Here is an 11979-nt window from a genome sequence, read left to right as displayed (position 1 = left end):
ATTTTGACTGATGTAAGTTACATCATTACCATAGGTCTTTTGACTAGCTAAATAACCCTTGTATTTACTGGGGGGGGGGGTTACTGCTGTGGTTATTGATGGTTGTCCTCAAGGATACTACTGCGATTGCTGTTATCAACTGGTTAAAATAACATACGACAAAGACTACTGACTGATTGTCACTGTGGATGCTGCCGTGGTAGATGCGCTTGCAATTGTCGTTTCTCCGATGAAATTGTTGAACGCTGCTTTTGAGGCTCGTCGTGATGTCTGTTCTGGTTGTCGTTGGAGTTGTTGTGCTTTGTGGGTTTTGTGATGTGTGGTTGTAGTTGATGCTATGACTGTGGTTATTAATGATCAGCGTTGTTGTGCTTGTTGTGGTGGATGTGATACTTGGTCGCAATTGCGACTGCCGCAGTGGATGTTGCCCTTGTGGCTGTGGTACCCGCGTGGGTGTTGGCTTTTCTTGACGTTGGTGCAGCAGAGAATTCCTCCTCCGACCACGCACAGGGCCGAGCCGGCCCAGCCGATGTAGAGTGCAGGGCCCAGCTCATACCTACACACAGGTGTTTGTTTACACGCACAGCGTAAGTGTACACACGGGCGTGCACACACGGAGACGATCTTCATACGCGTAGCTTAACAGACTGTCGAGGCAAGTGCTGCTAGCGAGCACCACGTCCGGCCAGCTTTGTCTTCCTGGGTGGCCATGTTTACAGCGGGTGCTTATTTGAAGCCGAGTTGACCTATAGGGGTGGCACCGAAACCGGTTCAGATAATCATCACCGGTGTTGGCCGTGAGCCGGAATCGAACTCGGGTCGCCGGGTTCGTAGCGCAGCGTGCGAACTACACCACAACACCACTCCCTACAGGTGGATGCAAACACGTGCACAGGTGAACACACTCACCTGTGTGTGCCCAACAAACAGGTACACAACCGCACACGCACAAAGATACATCACCTATTAAGGCTGGTATGGCATAAGAGAGAGTGGTGGGGCTAATACCAGACCTAGCCACATTTTGGCTTCCCAGGGCTGATATTTAGGCACGACATCAGGTGCTTGTTTTAACGCTGAGTCAACCGAAGGGAGGCACAGGACCAGTTCAGATATTCACCACTGATGTTGACGGTCGCCAGGAATTGAACTCAAATTTCTGGTTTAGTAGCGCAATGCGCCGGCCACTACGCCGCCGCTCCCCACACCATCATGACACGCGCACACACACATACACACTGTGCGTGTGTGCGCATCTCACTTCTGTCCGAGGTACATGGGGTTGTAGAACTCGGCCGTGATCTGGCGTGCGTACCACGAGTATACGACCAGGAACAGGATTCCTGCACTCTCCGACACACACACACATACACCTTCTTCATCCACGTGTCTTTCTAACCAGATGAGAGCTCAGTCACGATAACTATCTCAGCTGTTGATTAATTAATTAATTGATTTATTGATGTGGTTTATAGCTGGCTCAGCATTAGCCGTTATGGACCTTCTGCAGAGAGCCCCAGCACTCGGGCTCAAAACAAGATTCTTGGTAGTTACCGGCTCAGTGTGGATATTTTACTGTCTTGGAGACCAGGGTTCGAACCGAGGTTCTCATTCTCGCAGGTTGAGTGTCTCAGAAAGGGCCTTTAGGAGCCGTCGTCGATGACGCGGCCAGAGGATCACAGTCCAAATTCAGAAACTGTCCTGATTATTACTGTGGGTGAAATAACCAATAATAATAATACGCACAGTCTGGCTCATAGTGGATGGTGTGGATCCCCAGACGTCATTCACAAGAGGAGGATTTGGAACTATCGCACACAGAGAAGCAATCGTGGCTCCCTCCTGGCAGTCTAACGGCCCCAGGTGACCCTTGCAAACGAGACTCATCCTGGTCTCTTTGAGTCCTCACCTGGTTATAAACAAAATAAAAAAACTTTACATCAGCGGTACCGTTGAAGATGAAGCTGGCTCCTCCACATAAGACCACGCGGGACTTGGTGGTGGCTTGGGCCGGGAGGACGCTGGTGCAGCGCAGCCCCAGGGTGGCGAGGAGGCACGAGATGACGCCCAGAGCCATGCCCGAGATGAACAGCGCACGGATAGCCTGCAGGTCGCCTAAGGGGCCGTCCATAAATGACGTCACGCGATTTGGGACGATTTTTGACCCCCCCCCCCGCCGCCACCTCGTCGTCACAAGGCGTCACAAAAAGTCAGACCCCCACCCCTCCTCAAATATGACGTCACAAAGCTCTGCCCCCCCCCCCCCCCCCAAAAAACATATTTACATTTTGAAAATAAAACATGAACTCAAATCGCTTTAAACTATTGTCATTGTAGTGCGTATTTAATGTGGCGCTGCACTCTCATGTTGTAGGAGAAAACATTTATTAAAAAGTCTATTTAATTAAATAGAACGTGTTGTGTATATTTATTTAAATTTGCGCATTTTGATGTGACGTCACATTTCTCAACCCCCCCCCCCTCGTCACACATCGTCACAAATGTCTGATCCCCCCTCCCACCCCCCCCAGGTACGTGACGTCATTTATGGACGGGCCCCTAAGACAACAAAAATATATGACGACAACTAACATCGACCACAGGTCGCAATAAATGTACATTAAACAACTACATTGTATAAATGCCACGTGTGTTGTAAGTATGTTGGGCGTCTTCGGATGATGCGCCGTCTGTGTCGGACATGGCGGGATGGGGGGATATCGTATACACCATAGCAGCCACTAGAAGGCGATATGGCATGAGGATAGATATGAGTCGCTCAGGGGGAATGACGTGGCTTGCTAGATAGTCATTGGTTGGAAGGTTTGAAAGGGAGAGAGATGGCGGGGATGGGGGTGATTTGAAAGAGGCAAGGGTGTCGATTGAAGCGGTTATAATGGGAGCAGAGGGATTGGTTAGATGGAAAGGATGCGTGGAGATTGGAGAGGAGGGAGAGGATCATTGGAAAGGGTGAGGAGGAAGGGGGCGATCGGTAGAGGGAAGGCAAGAGACTTTGCGTTGGCCCGTTGTTGTTGAGGATAATAAACTTTATCCAAGTGCCACATTTGGAGTCCATTATGCACGCATCAGAATCGAGCCTAGTGACAGGAAGAAGTGCCATTGCCATCCTTACCTAACAATGATCGTTCGAGCTTGCTAAACCTCTAACCTACCCCTACAAGGTATTTTTCGGCTTAACCTAAACCCTAATTCCTAACCTTTTACCAATCCCTACTCAGCTGAACATAATGCCTCACCAAACCACAATCCCTCAACTGATTATGTCCGTGAACAAGCACTCACCCCTTGCCTTAGAATATGTAAAAATCCAGGTCTGATTCAATACAGTACACAAAATCCGTGATCTTATCCCATCTGTGAAGGATGTAGTTCCTGACATGCTATGTCCTGGAGTCTACAAACTAATTTGCACCTGTGGTGGCTTTTACATTGGGGAAACGAAACGACATATCACGGACCGTGTTCGCGAACGCAAGGCAAATCTGAAACACGGCAGAACCAATACCTCTGCCGTGGCTGACCATTGTTATAACGCTGTGTGCTTGCATGATATTATATTATTTTATTGTTTCCCTTCTACGTGACTTTACCGAAAGAACCAAGAATACCAAGGTACTCTGCAAACCTTCAGGCTACTGTCAAAGGTTTGTTCATGAAGCCATCTAGATATATAAACATAGACATAACTTCAACCGAGAAGATGGATACAAATTTAGCAATCATTGGAAGGATGTTATTAACCAGGTAAAACCCTAACTGCTTTGTAGTGATTGTCGTCTATCATATCTGCCAGGAACCTCTACACCACGCAGCGCCCGCCCCCCCCTCTCCCCCCTTGCTCCTCCCCCTTTCTTACCTATATAACCTCTTACAACGGCAACTCTCTCCAACTTCATCAAAAACATTCTTGCAGTGGTTTTCCCACCTGATGATGATTGCTTTTGTTGCAATTGAAACGTCGTGATTTAATTTATTTTGTTTTCTACCTACGTGACTTTACCGAAAGAACCAATGAGTATGGATCCCTGCAGTCACGAAAACTTCAAATCTAGATTATACCGGATGGTTAAGGGCACCCAATGATGATATCACTTCTACATTGTTCTTTTGAGAAAGGAGAGCAAGGTTGAGCGACTAAATCTTGAAGTGTGAGTCGAAGCTGTTACAGAGGTTTGTTTCACTAATGCACATCATTTTGAAAAAGGTTTTATAACATCTCCATATGTACCTACTTGAAATGATCTTACACTAAATTCTTAGCTAACTCTGATACGTACATCTTGCTAAACCTCGAACCCCTCACTTTATCCTACAACACATTACTTAGCTCACCCTAACCCTAACACAACCTCCTGTCGAACTCCTCACCTCTAACCTAACTCTGACCCAACATAATATGACCGTACTCTGAACTGCACCGTATTACTCAGCTCACCCTATTGCCTCACCAAACCATAAGCCCTCAACTGCATCTATCCCTGACCAACACCTCACTCCTTGCCTAACACTTAAAATATAAACTTCGTGAAAATTCAATGTGACCGTAATTCCTGTAATAAAAAGTAAATACTCGACCACGGCAGGATTCGAACCTGCAATCTTCTGATCCGAAGTCAGACGCCTTATCCATTAGGCCACGCGGCCCTGCATGGTAGAGAAGCACCCTCCTGAGGAGAGTCTTGAGAGTCTGTAGTTCTTCTTTTGAAACCACAGTGTATACCTGCTAGTATGAGGAAACCATTTTGAGCTTTCAGTGAGTGGTGGGATATCCACATAACCACAGTGGGCGCGCACTTATTTCATTCCGAAACCTGGTAAAGGCCATCACAAACCCCTGGGGGAGTTTAGTTGAAGGTTCACATAAAAGTATAGCTTAGAAGCCCTTTTGCAGATAGATTTGACCGCGTGGCCTAATGGACCAGGCGTCTGACTTTGTATAAAGATGGTTGTAGGTGCAAATCCTGTCGTGGTCAGATTGAAGCTGATGAGTTTTTACTGTTATTGTGTTTTCTTGCAATGCAATTAATACAAAGATCCAGATCGTTTCTCACACTCCTCTCTTTTGCCTATTTTAATACAATCGAATTCTTAAAAAACAACAATATCAATGTATCTGCAATTATGCCACGTGGTTTAGGGCACCCAATGATGATATCACTTCTACATTGTTCTTTTGAGCAAGGAGAGCAAGGTTCAGCGACTAAATATTGAAGTGTGAGTCGATGCCGTGACAGAGGTTTGTTTCACTAATGCACATCATTTTGAAAAAGGTATTATAACATCTCCATATTTTCGTACTTGAAATCATCTCACACTAAACTCTTAGCTAACTCTGATCCGTACATCTTGCTAAACCTCGAACCACTCACTTTATCCTACAACACATTACTTAGCTCACCCTAACCCTAACACAACCTCCTGTCGAACTCCTAACCTCTAACCTAACTCTGACCGCACATAACATGACCTTACCCTTAACTGCACCGTATTACTCAGCTCATCATATTGCCACACCAAACCATAATCCCTCAACTGAAGTCATCCCTGACCAACCCCTCACCCCTTGCCTCACAATTTTCAAAATATGAACTTCGTGAAAATTGAATATGACAGTAATTCCTGTAATGTAAAAATATATATTCGACCACGGCAGGATTCGAACCTGCTATCTTCTGATCCGAAGTCAGACGCCTTATCCATTAGGCCACGCGGCCCTGCGTAGTAGCAGACCACCCTCCTGAGGAGAGTCTTGAGAGTCTGTAGTTCTTCTTTTGAAACCACAGTGTATCCCTGCTCGTATGAGGAAACCATTTTGAGCCTTCAGTCAGTGGTGGAATATCCACATACCCACAGCGGGCGCGCACTTATTTCATTCCGAAACCTGATCAAGGCCATCACAAAACCCCTGGGGGAGTTTAGTTGAAGGATCACATAAAAGTATAGCTTAGAAGCCCTTTTGCAGATGGATTTGACCGCGTGGCCTAATGGATCAGGCGTCTGACCTTGTATAAAGATGGTTGTAGGTGCAAATCCTGCCGTGGTTGGATTGAAGCTGATGTGTTTTTACTGTTATTGTGTTTTCTTGCAATGCAATTAATACAAAGATCCAGATCGTTTCTCACTCTTATCTCTTTTGCCTATTTTAATATAATCGAATTCTTAACGAACAACAATATCAATGTATCTGCAGTTGTGCCACGTGGTTTAGGGCACCCAATGATGATATAACTTCTACATTGTTCTTTTGAGCAAGGAGAGCAAGGTTCAGCGACTAAATCTTGAAGTGTGAGTCGACGCCGTGACAGAGGTTTGTTTCACTAATGCACATCATTTTGAAAAAGGTATTATAACATCTCCATATTGTCCTACTTGAAATCATCTCACACTAAACTCTTAGCTAACTCTGATCCGTACATCTTGCTATACCTCGAACCACTCACTTTATCCTACAACACATTACTTAGCTCACCCTAACCCTAACACAACCTCCTGTCGAACTCCTCACCTCTAACCTAACTGTGACCCCACATGATCTGACCGTACCCTGAACTGCACCGTATTTCTCAGCTCACCCTATTGCCTCACCAAACCATAAGCCCTCAACTGAATCTATCCCTGACCGACCCCTCATCCCTTGCCTAACAATTTGCAAAATATGAACTTCGTGAAAATTCAATGTGACAGTAATTCCTGTAGTGTAAAAATAAATATTCGACCACGGCAGGATTCGAACCTGCAATCTTCTGATCCGAAGTCAGACGCCTTATCCATTAGGCCACGCGGCCCTGCATGTTAGCAGACCACCCTCCTTCGGAGAGTCTTGAGAGTCTGTAGTTCTTCTTTTGAAACCACAGTGTATACCTGCTAGTATGAGGAAACCATTTTGAGCTTTCAGTGAGTGGTGGGATATCCACATAACCACAGCGGGCGCGCACTTATTTCATTCCGAAACCTGGTAAAGGCCATTGCAAACCCCTGGGGGAGTTTAGTTGAAGGTTCACATAAAAGTATAGCTTAGAAGCCCTTTTGCAGATGGATTTGACCGCGTGGCCTAATGGATCAGGCGTCTGACTTTGTATAAAGATGGTTGTAGGTGCAAATCCTGTCGTGGTCAGATTGAAGCTGATGAGTTTATACTGTTATTGTGTTTTCTTGCAATGCAATTAATACAAAGATCCAGATCGTTTCTCACACTCCTCTTTTTTGCCTATTTTAATACAATCGAATTCTTAAAAAACAACAATATCAATGTATCTGCAATAATGCCACGTGGTTTAGGGCACCCAATGATGATATCACTTCTACATTGATATTTTGAGCAAGGAGAGCAAGGTTTAGCGACTAAATCTTGAAGTGTGAGTCGACGCCGTGACAGAGGTTTGTTTCACTAATGCACATCATTTTGAAAAAAGGTATTATAACATCTCCATATTGTCCTACTTGAAATCATCTCACACTAAACTCTTAGCTAACTCTGGTCCGTACATCTTGCTATACCTCGAACCACTCACTTTATCCTACAACACATTACTTAGCTCACCCTAACCCTAACACAACCTCCTGTCGAACTCCTCACCTCTAACCTAACTGTGACCCCACATGATCTGACCGTACCCTGAACTGCACCGTATTTCTCAGCTCACCCTATTGCCTCACCAAACCATAAGCCCTCAACTGAATCTATCCCTGATCGACCCCTCATCCCTTGCCTAACAATTTCCAAATATGAACTTCGTGAAAATTCAATGTGACAGTAATTCCTGTAGTGTAAAAATAAATATTCGACCACGGCAGGATTCGAACCTGCAATCTTCTGATCCGAAGTCAGACGCCTTATCCATTAGGCCACACGGCCCTGCATGTTAGCAGACCACCCTCCTTCGGAGAGTCTTGAGAGTCTGTAGTTCTTCTTTTGAAACCACAGTGTATACCTGCTAGTATGAGGAAACCATTTTGAGCTTTCAGTGAGTGGTGGGATATCCACATAACCACAGCGGGCGCGCACTTATTTCATTCCGAAACCTGGTAAAGGCCATTGCAAACCCCTGGGGGAGTTTAGTTGAAGGTTCACATAAAAGTATAGCTTAGAAGCCCTTTTGCAGATGGATTTGACCGCGTGGCCTAATGGATCAGGCGTCTGACTTTGTATAAAGATGGTTGTAGGTGCAAATCCTGTCGTGGTCAGATTGAAGCTGATGAGTTTATACTGTTATTGTGTTTTCTTGCAATGCAATTAATACAAAGATCCAGATCGTTTCTCACACTCCTCTCTTTTGCCTATTTTAAAACAATCGAATTCTTAAAAAACAACAATATCAATGTATCTGCAATAATGCCACGTGGTTTAGGGCACCCAATGATGATATCACTTATACATTGATATTTTGAGCAAGGAGAGCAAGGTTTAGCGACTAAATCTTGAAGTGTGAGTCGACGCCGTGACAGAGGTTTGTTTCACTAATGCACATCATTTTGAAAAAAGGTATTATAACATCTCCATATTTTCCTACTTGAAATCATCTCACACTAAACTCTTAGCTAACTCTGGTCCGTACATCTTGCTATACCTCGAACCACTCACTTTATCCTACCACACATTACTTAGCTCACCCTAACCCTAACACAACCTCCTGTCGAACGCCTCACCTCTAACCTAACTGTGACCCCACATGATCTGACCGTACTTCTCAGCTCACCCTATTGCCTCACCAAACCATAAGCCCTCAACTGAATGTATCCCTGACCGACCCCTCATCGCTTGCCTAACAATTTGCACAATATGAACTTCTTAAAATTCAATGTGACAGTAATTCCTGTAGTGTAAAAATAAATATTCGACCACGGCAGGATTCGAACCTGCAATCTTCTGATCCGAAGTCAGACGCCTTATCCATTAGGCCACGCGGCCCTGCATGGTAGAAGAGCACCCTCCTGAGGAGAGTCTTGAGAGTCTGTAGTTCTTCTTTTGAAACCACAGTGTATACCTGCTAGTATGAGGAAACCATTTTGAGCTTTCAGTGAGTGGTGGGATATCCACGTAACCACAGCGGGCGCGCACTTATTTCATTCCGAAACCTGGTAAAGGCCATTACAAACCCCTGGGGGAGTTTAGTTGAAGGTTCACATAAAAGTATAGCTTAGAAGCCCTTTTGCAGATGGATTTGACCGCGTGGCCTAATGGATCAGGCGTCTGACTTTGTATAAAGATGGTTGTAGGTGCAAATCCTGTCGTGGTCAGATTGAAGCTGATGAGTTTTTACTGTTATTGTGTTTTCTTGCAATGCAATTAATACAAAGATCCAGATCGTTTCTCACACTCCTCTCTTTTGCCTATTTTAATACAATCGAATTCTTAAAAAACAACAACATCAATGTATCTGCAATTATGCCACGTGGTTTAGGGCACCCAATGATGATATCACTTCTACATTGTTCTTTTGAGCAAGGAGAGCAAGGTTCAGCGACGAAATATTGAAGTGTGAGTCGACGCCGTGACAGAGGTTTGTTTCATTAATGCACATCATTTTGAAAAAGGTATTATAACATCTCCATATTTTCCTACTTGAAATCATCTCACACTAAACTTTTAGCTAACTCTGATCCGTACATCTTGCTAAACCTCGAACCCCTCACTTTATCCTACAACACATTACTTAGCTCACCCTAACCCTAACACAACCTCCTGTCGAACTCCTCACCTCTAACCTAACTGTGACCCCACATAATCTGACCGTACCCTGAACTGCACCGTATTTCTCAACTCACCCTATTGCCTCACCAAACCATAAGCCCTCAACTGAATCTATCCCTGACCGACCCCTCATCCCTTGCCTAACAATTTGCAAAATATGAACTTCGTGAAAATTCAATGTGACAGTAATTCCTGTAGTGTAAAAATAAGTATTCGACCACGGCAGGATTCGAACCTGCAATCTTCTGATCCGAAGTCAGACGCCTTATCCATTAGGCCACGCGGCCCTGCATGGCAGAAGAGCACCCTCCTGAGGAGAGTCTTGAGAGTCTGTAGTTCTTCTTTTGAAACCACAGTGTATACCTGCTAGTATGAGGAAACCATTTTGAGCTTTCAGTGAGTGGTGGGATATCCACATAACCACAGCAGGCGCGCACTTATTTCATTCCGAAACCTGGTAAAGGCCATCACAAACCCCTGGGGGAGTTTAGTTGAAGGTTTCACATAAAAGTATAGCTTAGAAGCCCTTTTGCAGATGGATTTGACCGCGTGGCCTAATGGATCAGGCGTCTGACCTTGTATAAAGATGGTTGTAGGTGCAAATCCTGTCGTGGTCAGATTGAAGTTGATGAGTTTTTACTGTTATTGTGTTTTCTTGCAATGCAATTAATACAAAGATCCAGATCGTTTCTCACACTCCTCTCTTTTGCCTATTTTAATACAATCGAATTCTTAAAAAACAACAACAATATCAATGTATCTGCAATTATGCCACGTGGTTTAGGGCACCCAATGATGATATCACTTCTACATTGTTATTTTGAGCAAGGAGAGCAAGGTTCAGCGACTAAATCTTGAAGTGTGAGTCGACGCCGTGACAGAGGTTTGTTTCACTAATGCACATCATTTTGAAAAAAGTATTATAACATCTCCATATTTTCCTACTTGAAATCATCTCACACTAAACTCTTAGCTAACTCTTGTCCGTACATCTTGCTATACCTCGAACCACTCACTTTATCCTACAACACATTACTTAGCTCACCCTAACCCTAACACAACCTCCTGTCGAACTCCTCACCTCTAACCTAACTGTGACCCCACATGATCTGACCGTACCCTGAACTGCACCGTATTTCTCAACTCACCCTATTGCCTCACCAAACCATAAGCCCTCAACTGAATCTATCCCTGACCGACCCCTCATCCCTTGCCTAACAATTTGCAAAATATGAACTTCGTGAAAATTCAATGTGACAGTAATTCCTGTAGTGTAAAAATAAGTATTCGACCACGGCAGGATTCGAACCTGCAATCTTCTGATCCGAAGTCAGACGCCTTATCCATTAGGCCACGCGGCCCTGCATGGCAGAAGAGCACCCTCCTGAGGAGAGTCTTGAGAGTCTGTAGTTCTTCTTTTGAAACCACAGTGTATACCTGCTAGTATGAGGAAACCATTTTGAGCTTTCAGTGAGTGGTGGGATATCCACATAACCACAGCAGGCGCGCACTTATTTCATTCCGAAACCTGGTAAAGGCCATCACAAACCCCTGGGGGAGTTTAGTTGAAGGTTCACATAAAAGTATAGCTTAGAAGCCCTTTTGCAGATGGATTTGACCGCGTGGCCTAATGGATCAGGCGTCTGACCTTGTATAAAGATGGTTGTAGGTGCAAATCCTGTCGTGGTCAGATTGAAGTTGATGAGTTTTTACTGTTATTGTGTTTTCTTGCAATGCAATTAATACAAAGATCCAGATCGTTTCTCACACTCCTCTCTTTTGCCTATTTTAATACAATCGAATTCTTAAAAAACAACAACAATATCAATGTATCTGCAATTATGCCACGTGGTTTAGGGCACCCAATGATGATATCACTTCTACATTGTTATTTTGAGCAAGGAGAGCAAGGTTCAGCGACTAAATCTTGAAGTGTGAGTCGACGCCATGACAGAGGTTTGTTTCACTAATGCACATCATTTTGAAAAAAGTATTATAACATCTCCATATTTTCGTACTTGAAATCATCTCACACTAAACTCTTAGCTAACTCTTGTCCGTACATCTTGCTATACCTCGAACCACTCACTTTATCCTACAACACATTACTTAGCTCACCCTAACCCTAACACAACCTCCTGTCGAACTCCTCACCTCTAACCTAACTGTGACCCCACATGATCTGACCGTACCCTGAACTGCACCGTATTTCTCAACTCACCCTATTGCCTCACCAAACCATAAGCCCTCAACTGAATCTATCCCTG

General features: G+C 44.5%; 1 protein-coding gene and 7 non-coding genes across 9 annotated transcripts in view; all 8 read right to left on the bottom strand.

The window, feature by feature from the left end:
- LOC116944621 (claudin-10-like) overlaps positions 1-11979 on the bottom strand; it is a 45219-nt gene that overhangs the window by 5911 nt on the left and 27329 nt on the right. For both annotated transcript variants that reach the window (XM_076068607.1, XM_076068608.1), the window contains 3 exons: positions 1951-2115; positions 1262-1343; positions 446-556 (listed from right to left, as the gene is read on the bottom strand). In XM_076068607.1, the coding sequence (XP_075924722.1) occupies positions 446-556; positions 1262-1343; positions 1951-2115 (358 nt within the window). The remainder of the gene's footprint in view (positions 1-445; positions 557-1261; positions 1344-1950; positions 2116-11979) is intronic.
- On the bottom strand, positions 4593-4665 carry TRNAR-UCG (transfer RNA arginine (anticodon UCG)). Its single transcript has one exon. It is a non-coding gene; the product is annotated as a tRNA-Arg (tRNA).
- On the bottom strand, positions 5663-5735 carry TRNAR-UCG (transfer RNA arginine (anticodon UCG)). The gene has a single exon. It is a non-coding gene; the product is annotated as a tRNA-Arg (tRNA).
- On the bottom strand, positions 6734-6806 carry TRNAR-UCG (transfer RNA arginine (anticodon UCG)). Its single transcript has one exon. It is a non-coding gene; the product is annotated as a tRNA-Arg (tRNA).
- Positions 7804-7876, bottom strand: TRNAR-UCG (transfer RNA arginine (anticodon UCG)). Its single transcript has one exon. It is a non-coding gene; the product is annotated as a tRNA-Arg (tRNA).
- TRNAR-UCG (transfer RNA arginine (anticodon UCG)) lies at positions 8857-8929 on the bottom strand. Its single transcript has one exon. It is a non-coding gene; the product is annotated as a tRNA-Arg (tRNA).
- Positions 9927-9999, bottom strand: TRNAR-UCG (transfer RNA arginine (anticodon UCG)). The gene has a single exon. It is a non-coding gene; the product is annotated as a tRNA-Arg (tRNA).
- TRNAR-UCG (transfer RNA arginine (anticodon UCG)) lies at positions 11001-11073 on the bottom strand. The gene has a single exon. It is a non-coding gene; the product is annotated as a tRNA-Arg (tRNA).

The sequence above is a fragment of the Petromyzon marinus genome, chromosome 21, assembly GCF_048934315.1.
Source record: "Petromyzon marinus isolate PM22_M1 ecotype Great Lakes invasive population chromosome 21, UKy_Petmar_22M1.pri1.0, whole genome shotgun sequence".
In the NCBI taxonomy this organism is placed as follows: Eukaryota; Metazoa; Chordata; class Hyperoartia; order Petromyzontiformes; family Petromyzontidae; genus Petromyzon; species Petromyzon marinus.
This window is presented reverse-complemented; position numbering and strand designations above follow the sequence as displayed.